The sequence below is a fragment of the Lepisma saccharinum genome, chromosome 8 (assembly GCF_977018435.1).
Source record: "Lepisma saccharinum chromosome 8, izLepSacc3.1, whole genome shotgun sequence".
NCBI lineage: Eukaryota > Metazoa > Arthropoda > Insecta > Zygentoma > Lepismatidae > Lepisma > Lepisma saccharinum.
In genome coordinates, this window is record NC_139236.1 from 83,065,209 (window position 1) to 83,079,117 (window position 13,909).

The 13,909-nt window shown below is 38.2% G+C and overlaps 1 protein-coding gene and 1 long non-coding RNA gene across 10 annotated transcripts in view; one reads left to right on the forward strand and one right to left on the reverse strand.

Moving 5' to 3' along the window:
* Positions 1-13,909, forward strand: part of LOC145991227 (uncharacterized) — a 140,208-nt gene that overhangs the window by 53,098 nt on the left and 73,201 nt on the right. The window contains exon 2 of the long non-coding RNA XR_014442025.1: positions 9,141-9,186. This is a non-coding gene — a long non-coding RNA (uncharacterized LOC145991227). The remainder of the gene's footprint in view (positions 1-9,140; positions 9,187-13,909) is intronic.
* The window catches only part of LOC145991219 (uncharacterized), a 50,707-nt gene that overhangs the window by 13,791 nt on the left and 23,007 nt on the right, over positions 1-13,909 (reverse strand). For 3 of the 9 annotated variants that reach the window (XM_083127170.1, XM_083127165.1, XM_083127164.1), the window contains exons 15-19: positions 10,024-10,053; positions 5,794-8,580; positions 4,075-4,131; positions 2,651-2,701; positions 1,878-1,934 (exon numbers count right to left, since the gene is read on the reverse strand). In XM_083127170.1, the coding sequence (XP_082983296.1) occupies positions 1,878-1,934; positions 2,651-2,701; positions 4,075-4,131; positions 5,794-8,580; positions 10,024-10,053 (2,982 nt within the window). The remainder of the gene's footprint in view (positions 1-1,877; positions 1,935-2,650; positions 2,702-4,074; positions 4,132-5,793; positions 8,581-10,023; positions 10,054-13,909) is intronic. The other 6 variants (XM_083127173.1, XM_083127167.1, XM_083127172.1 and 3 more) reach the window with 4 other exon arrangements.

The window sequence follows — 13,909 nt, forward strand, 5'->3', positions numbered from 1 at the left end:
GACGGCGTGAGTTAATTAAGGTCGTTTTGTGATTGTGAATTCCTTGCCAAGGATAAAAGCGATAAAATAACTGAGGAGTGCAATATCCATAATTATAACAATTATAATAAGAGAATGAGGCTCTATAAGTAAACTCAGTACAGATATGCCACAGAACAACACACGTCCCACAGAAGATTTTCCTAGCAGCCACGTTAGCCTAAATACACGTATTTGAAGTTTCCAGGGTGTATGAAGGGAAAGGGAGATTTTTACAGGAACGTCTTTTTGGGGTTAAGGTGGGCACTGGCCAATCTAAACATTTCCACGTGCCTCCCAAATTTCCAGTGGTCTTATACATACTGTATATCCGAAAGTGTGTGTATTAATAAAATTTAATATGAACCAATTATGTGTATATGTACACACACACACGTATGGCATACAAATTTGGCCACCCAAAACACAAATATACTTAATTATCTTGCGAAAAGATCATCCCGGTAAGTACTTGAAGATAAGAGTGACGTTAGCTCTTGCAAACTCTATCTTCTCCACATCACATCTGGTAGTTATCTCGAGATAACCTCATCATTCGTCGGCTAGACGTTTCAGTGTGTACTAAAATATATTGTTTACCATAATTTTGATTTGATTTGATTTGGTTTATTTTACTTCGCTTTTTGTGCCACTTTTGTCTAATTTGCGAAGATGAGTATGAATGATGATATGATGAAATTGATGAATAGACACTCACAAACATCCATGCCCAGTCCACGATTCGAACCCAAGACCGCTGGCCTTGTAGCGCGATGTGCTAACCACTCCGCCACGGTGCCGGCGTTTACCTTAATTATGCGAGAGGCAAGCGTGATTTACAAATAACAAAATCTGTGTCGAATTCTTACACGAAGTAGAATACATTATATTTATGGAATAGAAAAGCAGTAAGTGCTGTTGGCATGTCCATGGTTGATCATGCAATAACAAAGGAAATAATGTGGTAAATGCTGTAAATTACAAGTAAATTTATTAAAAAAAGTTATGGTAACACAGAGTATTCTATTCAGCGTGGAAAAATTCTTGGCAAATGAGTCCTACTGCCAGAAATGATACATGCTGGTTAACTCTGTTCTCATTGACATTAATTTTCTACTTCTCTTAAATAGTTTAACTCTGATTTGGAAATGCCTTCATGTATTATTGCATCTCCTACTTGCGTAACATGTTAGACTGTTTTGAACGGAATGGTTCGTTGCAGCCGTGAGATGTAATTAAATTTCACTATTTGAAATTAGAACACAAGTTAGAATGGCAACCACCAGCTTTAAGTGGTTGACTTTTCGAAGTTCCCGTGTCCAAATCCAGCCGTGGTCAGGGCCGGATAAAGACGAAATTGGGCCTGATGTTGCATACCGTCAATTTTTTCTGTACAACCAACTTTCAATGTGAAAAATTTACTACCTGTGTCTAGGTGTCCGAAATTGGGGCTCCAAATTTCATTCTAAGATTTATTTTCAGGTTAATATAGCAAAAGAAAACTGTTCAGATTTCGGAAAATTCTAGTCTGTTTTCATGTGGGCCTGTTTCAGGAATGGGCCTAATGCATGCAGCATCAATAGCACCCACCTTGATCCGACCCTGGCCGTGGCTATGGGTGTCCTCTCAGATTGTCCCTTCATCAATTACATCATATCATCACTCATCCTCATTGTCGCTATTAGCCAAAAGTGGCAGAAAACCTACGCCAAATAACACAAATACAAATTGAAACACAATCGCTTGTTACAGTGATCAAACTAGAATTTATGATACGAGAAACCCATTTATTGAAAAATGTAAAAACTGACAACTGTAAATTGTATTTCCTTATAAATATCTTAAATATCTAAACTTACCAGTTTGTGAGAGAGTGGGGTAAAGAGAGCCTGGGTGTAAGAAAGTCTGCCCAAAGCCTGTTTTAGGGAGAATAATAGGTGGTAGTTTAAAAATATGTAATATAAAACTTTACTACTTAATAACATTCTGACGGATTTCACACAAGGCTAAATATGAATTTAAACCAAAAGTGTTGATTAGAAATTCTCTATATTACTCTTCCAAGAGATATTTTGAATGAAACGCTATATTCAGACTGCTGACATAAATACATTAAATATTTTTCTTTGTTTAGTTTATTTAGTTCGACTGAGAAGCAAGAAATTTTCGCATAGGATTAAAATCTTGATCAAAGAAACCAAACAGACTGAAATGGACTTGAACACACAAAACTAATTTCAAAAAGAAATACTGAATAGTTAATTGAATATTGTCAAATATTTGATAGTGTTCCATCTCAGCATTTCTTATTTTGTATTAAATCTTAGGATGGCAAGGAATGTTCATATCATCTCGGAATTGCTATGATATTTATTTTAGCAAACTTCTAACATCTTCTTTGCTGATTTGACCTACTGTATGAAACATAATCGAACCTACTCTAGATGTTATTTAATATTGACACTTTACATGTGATAGTTCCATACAGCGCACGTGAAATATTAACTTAGATAATTGAAGCAGTCATATTGCTCATGCTCTAAGGAATTTTTGTACATATCTACTGAGTATTGTAATATTCATATGTCTAAGGAAAATAGCAGATTATTAAGAAATTTGAAATTATTCTTACCACCTAGAAAACCGTTACTTGACTGCGTCCCTCCAAGGATAGTTGTCGTGTCTGTAACGTATTATTATTATTTGGTGTTTTCTACATAGCCACAGTCTCAATAAGTTATATTTGATACTCAAGACGTAATTATATTATTTTGAGTACAATATAATATGTCTGTGATGTTCAATAGAATGTTTCTTATAGAAACAGATGTGCTGACAAATATATAATCATCCCCTATGGTATTTTTATAATCAATACTTTACTTGGTATAACTTGTACTTGACTTGATGTACACACACACACACACACACACACACACACGCACACACATATTACCTCCAGTTCCAACACTGCTAGCAAGTGAACCAGCCAATGACAACGTTTTGTCTAATCCTGAAATCATCGTCTCCTTGGAAAATATCTGTAGTGCATAACTTAGCTATTTGTTGTCACTTAAATACTAATATACATTTACATGAACACTGAACCAATTTTCATTGTTTTTTTAAAAAAATAATTTTAATTCCTGCATAGTGCTTAGAATGCTACTACCACTCAGTATACGATAAGTAACTAAATGCCTTTATTCTTTAAAGAAAGGAACATGCTACAATCTGTCTTTTAAGGTCATACACGGTGTATGCCACTCATATCAGAAAGAAGCAGGCATCCTCAGAGAGTACTAACGTGCTTTTCTTACCCCATCCCCTTCACGCAATAAGAACTATCTTCAAACAGGTTACGTGCTATTTAGAAACTATATGCATGCAAGTATCCATTTCAAAATACTTTATGGGGTGTACTTTCCACGAAGTAAACCCAATTGTCAACCTCACTTCCACATAGTACACCCTGGACTGCTTTTTGTAGACTAACGAGGCTCTGGCGTCTGGCCCTATGGCCAGTATAATTCTGTGTGTTGTCCTGTTTCTTGTCCTTGTGTGTGCTGAGTGCGTCTTTACAGCCACAGCTTTTAATCTAAGTCAGAATATTTTACGATTTTAGTTATGTCACATTACGGTTATGTTATTTGGTGTGGTAAAGGGCTGGACCCAGTATAACGTGACGGGTGTTATATAGCCTAAGTGCTGACGCACCCAAAATTTTAAATTCAAATTCAAAATATTTTACCTAGTTATCTCCCTTTTCATTAACTTTTGGTGGTTATGTTGTTAAAGGAAGTCTTGAAAGTAAACCTAATGAAGTTATATATATATATATATATATATATATATATATATATATATATATATATATATATATACATATACATATATATATACATATATATATATACATATATATATACATATATATATATATGTATATATATATATATATATATATATATATATATATATATATATATATATATATATATATATATCTTCTATGAAATACAAATCGTTACTTGAATTGGAACTTCTATGTCTTACCTTCTGTACCAAGCCCACCGGCTAAAGATCCAGTATTCGATAAAGACTGGTCCAAGCCTTGAAGAAAAATGATGTTTCGTAAGCTCTATACATATACGAGTATATACACTCACACGAGCTCACGTACGCGTGCACTCACACGCACACACACGAACACACATTCCATCAAGTTCACCTGGACCCATTCCACCAACCACGTTACCTTACTTGATGTGGATATACACATTGAAAATATTCGAATCAAAACCATATGCAGTACTTACCCTTCTCCAGTTCTCACCCATTCCACACTATGAAAGCTATACCATTCTTCTTGGCGCTCAGAGGATAACACCTCACCCACCTCCCGACAGAACTACAACCTCAAACCCTTATCAACAGTGGTTATTCTTCCACCCTAGTCACAAAGCAAATATCCCGAGCTGCCTCATACACCCCCACCAAAAACCTAACACCAACCCCTTTGTATCAACCAATATCACACCTACCTCAACAATATCAGGCACACTCTACGTTTGTCTCCTCCACATTCTCCGCAGTGATTCTGACACCAGAAATATTTCTCCTGACAAGCCCATAGTTGTTCTTAAACGTCCCCCAACCTCCAAGACATCCTTCTCCACAATACCCCTTCACCCCACAACCACTACCCCCTTGCTCACAAATTCAACTGTCCAAGCAGCAAAACTTGCCCCTTTTTCATCACTGACAAATTTACTCTCCAGCCCAAAGGGACCTGCCACAACTCAAACCTCATCTGTATCCTTACCTGCAACATCTGTGGTGGGTTTTACCAAGGGAAAACATCTACAGCCCTCAACCTCAGGATCAACAACTACTCAAAACTGGACTTTACTTTTGCCACACCGATCATTACAATATTCCTTTCAACGACTGCTTACGGATAGCAGTTATCCACCCCTTACCCCAATCTGCCAACGCCTCAGTATGAAAAATATGGGAGAGGACCTGCATATCAGCCATAAGTGCAACCACACCCCCTGGCCATAACTTTCTCAACAAAACCCACCTCAACCCCCAACCCCATTCTGAACCCCCCTTCACCTCACATTACAACTTCCCCTTCGCTTTTCATAAAAATTACCCAAATAAGGAACCACAAAGATACACAACTTTAAGAATATATACGTTACTTACATAACTTTCGAATAAATTTATTTTGTGTGTACAAACGTTATCCTCGTTCTTCACGGTACAAATTGCAAAATACAAGATGCCGTGAAGGAAGCGAGGTCCAACACATTCACAGTTGCACCCACTTGTGAAGGTAATGTGATCAGATTACCAAACAGATGACAAAAGGTCATCGATAATGATGGCAATTATGCAGGGTAATAAAGATTTTAGTTATTCAAAAATGTGTTTCTTCTTATCCACTAGAAAATAAAAGACCAGTACGTTCGCAGTAAACTTACATCCAAATAAACCTTTACAATATATATTATACCTACTTAAGTTGTTTTTTTTAAAGAATGGAGTTTATTCTGAAGATTTCCTCTTTTGTGGTGCATAACAGTTAATAATAAATTCAGTCAGTTCACAATTTTCTTAATAAAAGTACATTTTAATTTAGGTATTTTACTAAAGTTCCATATTCTGTCCTTACCTTACCATAGTCTAAGAACTACGTCATACAATTCAATATTGTGCTTAAAATTTAGTCAGCTAACTTTAATGAGAACAAATAAGAACACTTACCTTCAATTGGGTTAGCGGCGGGAATTTCAGTCTGTCCCAATGAAGCAATAATTACTTCACTGTTAGAACCACTTTCACTTCCTCTTGCCCTCTCCTCTGGTGGAATAATGTTCATTCCCGTTTCGTATTGCACAGGCGGAGCTATGTTTGCATTTTCCCAATTTCCATTCACACTTAATTGACTTTCTTGTTCTATAGGTCCCATTACACCAAATTCGCTCTGTCCCGTGCCATAAGAACCTGCGCTTTGCTCGCTGAGGACACCATTGTCTTCAAGGTTACCAATAACAGGTGTTTGTTCAACTTCAGAAATGGGGTACCCAGTGTCAACTAAAGTGGCACCAGCTGACCCTTCAAGACTAGAGATAGGGAAATTGGAGATTCCTTGATTGTTATCACCCTCAGCTCCCACGAAACCAGACCAACCAACGTCATTTCCATTATTGGCGTTTGGGAAATTAAATCCATTCTCTTCTTCAGTTCCAGCATTGCTTCCACCATATGTTTCTGCGTTGCTTTCTGCCGTTGCACCTGCAAACCCAGAGCCACCAACTTCTCCTTCACTTACCAAATAATTTCCACCATACGTCTCTGCATTGCTCTCAGCGCCTGCAAATCCTGATCCACCAAATTCTCCTCCAGTTCCCAAATAACTTCCATCATATGTTTCTGCATTGCTTTCAGCAGTTGCTCCAGCAAATCCTGACCCACCAAATTCTTCTTCACGTCCCAAATAATTTGCTCCATATGTTTCTGCATTGCTTTCAGCATTTGTGCCTGCAAAATTAGGTCCATCAAATTCTCCTTCAGTTCCCAAATAATTTCCACCATACGTTTCTGCATTGCTTTCAGCATTTGTGCCTGCAAAATTAGACCCACCAAATTCTCCTCCATTTCCCAAATAATTTCCACCATACGTTTCTGCATTGCTTTCAGCATTTGCGCCTGCAAAATTAGATCCACCAATTTCTCCTCCAGTTCCCAAATAATTTCCACCATACGTTTCTGCATTGCTTTCAGCATTTGTGCCTGCAAAATTAGGCCCACCAAATTCTTCTCCAGTTCCCAAATAATTTCCACCATACGTTTCTGCATTGATTCGATCAGCTTCGCCTGCAAAATTAGAGCCACCAAACTGTTCTCCAGTTCCTAAATAATTTTCACCATACGTTTCTGCATTGATTCGATCAGCTTCGCCTGCAAAATTAGAGCCACCAAATTCTCCTCCATTTCCCAAATAATTTCCACCATACGTTTCTGCATTGCTTTCAGCATTTGCGCCTGCAAAATTAGACCCACCAATTTCTTCTCCAGTTCCAAAATAATTTCCACCATACGTTTCTGCATTGCTTTCAGCATTTGCGCCTGCAAAATTAGACCCACCAATTTCTTCTCCAGTTCCCAAATAATTTCCACCATACGTTTCTGCATTGCTTTCAGCATTTGTGCCTGCAAAATTAGACCCACCAATTTCTTCTCCAGTTCCCAAATAATTTCCACCATACGTTTCTGCATTGCTTTCAGCATTTGTGCCTGCAAAATTAGACGCACCAAATTCTCCTCCAGTTTCCAAATAATTTCCACCATACGTTTCTGCATTGCTTTCAACATTTGTGCCTGCAAAATTAGACCCACCAAATTCTCCTCCATTTCCCAAATAATTTCCACCATACGTTTCTGCATTGCTTTCAGCATTTGCGCCTGCAAAATTAGATCCACCAATTTCTCCTCCAGTTCCCAAATAATTTGCTCCATATGTTTCGGCAGTGCTTTCAGCATTTGCGCCTGCAAAATTAGACCCACCAAATTCTCCTCCAGTTCCCAAATAATTTCCACCATACGTTTCTGCATTGCTTTCAGCATTTGTGCCTGCAAAATTAGACCCACCAAATTCTCCTCCAGTTCCCAAATAATTTCCACCATACGTGTCTGCATTACTTTCAGCAGTTGAACCAGCAAACCCAGACTCACCAACCTGTTCTCCCATTCCCAAATTATTTGCACCATATGTTTCTGCATTGCTTTCAGCAGTTGGCCCTGCTAATCCATATTCACCCATGCTTCCTCCAGTTCCTCCACTATCGACACCATACGTTTCTGCATTGCTCTCCAAATTGGTTCCTGGAAAAGCAGACGGACTTATTCCAACAGTTGCTTGTGATTCTACCTTTCCTAAACCTTCACCTGCCACACTGGCAGTTTCTTGACCAACACCAATCACATTTGTTAATGCTCCGTTGTCTTCCTTTTGACCATCAAGTTCATACGTCTGCTGTGCTCCTGAGGGATATGCGTTAGACAAAGTATTCTCGGAGGTCGTTTCAGATTGTGCACCCTGGTATGAACCAGTATAAACACTACTCGTAGAACTTGCAGTCTGGTATCCATGTTGCACTTCGCTTGGAGCCAAAGTAGCACTATTTACCAAGCCTAAATTGCCATTGTTAAAGCCTAAACCTTGCCATATAGCACCTGGATTATAAACCGAACCCGATCCTGCACCCGCCCCCGCCCCCGCACCAGCCCCGGCACCAGCACCAGCACCTGAACCACTTCCAGCACCAGCACCAGCACCTGCTCCTGCGCCAGCTCCTGCACCACCTCCCGCACCAGCACCAGCTCCTGCACCAGCACCAGCCCCGGCTCCTGCACCACCTCCACCAAAATTTGCAGAACGTGAGGCAGATTTTGAGCCCGCTGCTACAGCACCAAATCTACGTCCAGGCACCCAACCATATGCTTGCCTTCCGTAACGCAAATTGTTCTCCTTCTGTCTCTTTGATTCAGCTGCAAAGAGAAGAGCAGTGTCATTTTTTTACCCAACAAAGTCACTAAAAGATAGGGATTGATCTATGCCATGTATATATAACATTCTGATTTCCAACTCATGTAATGTTATCAGTACGTTTGCATTTCATTTTTTTCTGGAAATGATTTACGATTTCCACATGTAGCCTGTAGCATTTGGTCCTTGTGGTGGCTCGTAAATCATCATGAGTTTGAATTTGTTGACATTCTTGTTTATAATTCCTGCACATCTGTTCACTTTGACCTCGACTTATCATTAGGTGCCCGATATTGGTTTCAGAATTTCTTACAATCCGATCTAAATATTTAAGGCATGGTTTAATTCACATAAGAGTGGCAACCCTTGAATGTGATAGCACATAAGTCTCGGATTGGCAGAAATTAAAAACAATATTGCTTAAATATCCTAATTAACTCATCAAGCTTACTTACTTGTTACATTATGTATTACACAACAGAAATAACCAATAAATTATAATTGTATATTCACGTACCGTACATATAATATTGAACAATATTTATTTTTCATTTTTTTGCAGGTGTCTTTATTTTGGACTTGCACCCGCGGATCATTCTGCTCTTGTGGTAAGTACAAACGTTTCTAGTGTTTCCAATCCTTTAAGTGGATTTCTTTCTATTTTGAGAAAACTTTCACCATATAACTGTTTCATTTTTTGTCAAAGATAAAATATCTACTGATAACGAACAATAATATACTGAATTATGTATCATCGTAAGTGACTTTTCAATCAAGGTAACTGGGATTGGAAGGGTACTTGCACCCTCTTTCCTCACAATATCTTGTTTTCCCTAAATATTGCAAAAAACATGTTCACGAAATTTGTAAAATACGTGTGTTTTACAGAAATACAGATTTTTCTTAATTTGTTGTACTACAATACATATCATGAGTGTAAGTGGTCGTTTAATATTTTCTGCACGAAGTAAAGAGAAAAAAGAAAAAAAAAGAATTAGACTCACAGAAAGTAAAATAAGTGCTCTCCTGTGCTATGCACCACTCCATGAAGGCGTCTAGGGCGTGTGGGCTTAGGACACAACACTTTTTTGATCACGGCCGAAGATGGGGGTGATGTGATCAGCACCACGCCCCTGGCCGCCTTTACCCCCTAGTTTCCTCCAGGTACCCACTTTATACGACGCTGGGTGGGCGCTAAGCCGCTTGAACAGGTGGGAAAAAATCCCGGTTCTCCACCGCCGGGATCGACTGGAGTCTAAATTTCAGTGATTTGAGAAAATACTTTTAAAAAGTACATCGAAATAGCACGCACTGTAATTTACGTAGTAACTTTAATAGCGTGAATTATAATGTATTTTTTCTTTTAGTAGTAGTAAATATATCCGTTATTCTTATTACAAGCAATACTGTTTTTAATAATATGGGTATAATTAGATTAGACTTACCGTAAGCTTCATTGAAGACATTTACAGAGGCTGAAACAAGAAAAAAATCATCTAATGAGTTTTAAAATCACAGCATTGTTTATTTCTTTTATTTTTAGTGTAGGCAATTTTGCTCTTAGTATACTGAAGTCTTACCTCATTCGTAAGTACTAAAGTTGTTTATCATCCCAGAGTGGTTCCCTGGACTCAAGAGCAAGGGCGTTTACGTTACCCTTACCGGATTTAACCCTCTGTCCACTTGGGTAGGTCGCGGTGGTGAACTCGTAATGCAAATAATGAGGAGGGTTCAGCAAGGATAGGCGGGAGGTCACTAACGGGGTTGTTGTTCTCCTCCTTTGCTTCCCGGATGCAACTTCGCAAACTCTACATTGCGAAGCAAAAGTCTCCTTTTCCCATTGCCGTTATTGTCTGATTACGACATGACGTCATTCGGTCTGGCAGAACGCGTAGAACCAAGTGCTCATTGGATTCTATTTCACCAGAATTTTTACACTGGCGTGTACGGCAGATGACGGTAGAAAAACATCTTGTTAATAATCGTGGGCTGTCACATTGGCGCATTGGATAATAGTCTTTATGCTTCCCTTAGTGTAATAATTAATATTATTTCGTCATAGTATGGTCAACATTCATGAATGGAGGTTCTTCTTATAAACATGTTCATTTTTTTTCCTTTCTAGTGTTCATTCTTGTTTAAATAATTTATCATAGCAATAGGAAGGGAAATATAATATAATAATAATGAATTGTATTTATTAAGCTGGCGAGATTCAGCCTAAGGCTGTTCTGCTACCTAACCCTTGTCAATACCCTTACATGTGAATCTAATGAATACATTTCGTATCCTCAAGTTGTCTTAAAATGAAATGTGCATTTAAATAGTACTAGTATATGTAAAATGTAATAATTTTCACTAAATAATAATCATGCTGCACATATCACTGTGTACAGCAGTACGGAATGACAGAAAATACTGATGATTTTTGCAGTTCATATGAGATGGTAAATTAATTTGGGTGACAGGGATTCGCTCAGTCTGAGCCGTAGAAATAGCATTTTGCGCTTTCCGTGCTTGATACAAATGTAATTCTCGTGGATTAAACTAAAAAGCTCCTACTTCAACAACAGATCTCTTCTATCTCTTACAAACCAAATGTGCAGTTGTCATTATTTATTTTTCTCTGGGTAATTTACAATGTGTTTCTGTATGTAGTCTATTGATGGTAATTATTATGGGTTGGAGAATACCGTGAATGATATTTGTAAAGAAAATATTACAAAAATTACGTGTGCTTTATTTGATTGATTTTGTTTATTTTACTTCGCTTTTTCTGCCACTTTTGGCTAATCGCGAAGATGAGAATGAGTAATGATATGATGAAATTGATGAAGGGACACTTACAGAAAACACTCAAGCCCAGGCTTGATTCGAACCCGGGGCCTCTGGCGTCGTAGCGCCACGAAGGTCGGCTGTGTGCTTGAAATAAAACGCACTACGAAATATTGGATAATATAATAACATTATTATTTAACACTGAGAATATATTTATGTCTCGTAACACTTCATATCACGTTATTATTAGTCGTTACTTGGTATCTTGTATACGACATTATTATGAACAATTATGCACAATAACTCTTTTCACGGAGCACAATAAACCTGTTGCTTGCGCTCGGTGCGACTGCCTTTCAGTCCCCTCCCCCCTTCCCCTCAGTAGCTGCTATTTTGTCATCAACAGACTCGAGGGAATAAATTGTATACCTGCCAGGGCTGAATTTATTCCTTACCTTATAAAACGTAATAATCAATTTTGAAGTAATACAGGGTGCTCGGAAATTCCCCTTACAAACTCCTAGGGCTAGTAGAGGGGACTGAGTAGACAATATTTGGAATAGGAATCTGACAATGTGTCGGAATTGCCTGTGTTGGTATGCAACCGGGTAGGCAGTATATGACGTCAGAAGATCACCTGATGACCTAAAGTGTAATAATTTATTGCAACCATGTCAAATGAGGTGTTGCGTAAGGTACAGAAGTGAATGACGTGTGACTCAGTCCACAATACAAACAAATTTATTTGGTAACAATGCCAAGGGGACAAAAAAGAAACTTACTATTCATTGATCAACACCTGTGTTGACAGTGGAACGCAACAATTTGTAGACGTCACGTGCCTTCAGGAGATCTTCTGACGTCATGTACTGCCTACCAGGTTGCATACCAACACAGGCACATCCGACATATTGTCATGGTTGTAGCACGGAAACGGTACGTTTCCGGACATGGGTTACCATTCCAAATATTGTCTACTCAGTCCCCTCTACTAGCCCTAGGAGTTTGTAAGGGGAATTTCCGAGCACCCTGTATACTCCATTCTGTTATCAACCCTAATAGTATTTATCTGAGTTTTCCATAATGCTCATTTTTTCCGGAGTACTCGATACACAGTACACCCCCAACTCGATATTTATTTTACAATGATTTCCTGAATTTCCTCTCGGAACAAAGAACTGATTTTGATCGAAAAATAAAGAAAGCACATTTTGTAATGTCTAGTCTATTCTGATTCGCTTATATTGAAATATTGAGAAAAGCAGGACACGAACTTGCGATAAGTGAAACTGCTACTTCGGGGTGTTAATGTAATATTTGTAAAATTTTATAAACATTTAAGAGACGAAAAGGAGAAAAAAATCTACTCATATATACCATATGTGTATGCTACAGATGTGAAAACTGCAATATCTAAATGCCCAAAGAGGTTCTTATAATTTCTTTCATGCAGAGAAAGGAATGTCTGCACATTATATTGATGCAACGGGTAACTTGGTGCTGTCTTCAACTGCATGCATTCATCTCGGCATGAATTTATAGAACCCTTTTCATCTTTACGGTACGAAATATCCACATCCCAGAGGCACATGCTAATGTTAGCACTTCCATTAATTGCATTCGTCATTTGTCTGTTTTACAAAAAATATCTTGAAACAAAATAATATGTAACGTAGGCTAGTCTTCTGCTCAGACGTGCGAGCCGAGGACAATACGCACAGCCGCGTCATTCTAGGTGTGACGTCATCACTACGGTAGCCAATAAGACGGCAGAAAATGCTTCGCTATGTAGAGTTTGCGAAGTTGATTCCCGCAAAGAACGTCGGTGCTCAGCAGTGTTGCCACATTAAGGGAAATTTCCCTTGTGCAGAGACAGTCCGAATATCAAGCCATAAGGGAAATTCTATTAAAAATATCAAGGTTTCATGGAAATTTGAAGCTCAGTATTAGTACAGATTATATTAGGTTCTATTTTCGTATTCACAATTTTTAGCTGTTACTTCCTATTTCCACTTCCTTGAGTATAAGCTTTTAGTCTATGCACCTATTTGTATTTCTATTTTGTTTATTTTACATCGCTTTTCTACATCGTCGGTTAATAGCAACGATGAGGATGAATGATGATGAAATGGACGATGGAATAAACACAACTGTACATTCAATCCTCACCAGAATTCGAAATTGGGACATCTGGATCGGTCGCGATAAGGCTGGCGGCTTAAACATGTATTCGAGTGATTTAATTTATTTTAGATATGCATGTATGGATGAACGAAAATAAAACTAATCTTGGCGATTTATTCAAAGATGCAGAAATGTAAAGTAAAATAAACCCAATCAATGAATCACAATAATACTAAAATAATGCCTACTTCTACTACCAATTATTATTATTATCATTATAAATCATCGTATCATTTCTTTAGATGAAGGGAAAATTGTGCATAAAGGGAATTTTTGTCACTTGCAAAGGGAAATTGTACCCTCAGATTGTGGAAACAATGGTGCTGAGTCGAGCGGCTGGGTGCTCAACGACCAGAGGTGTCGTTACTG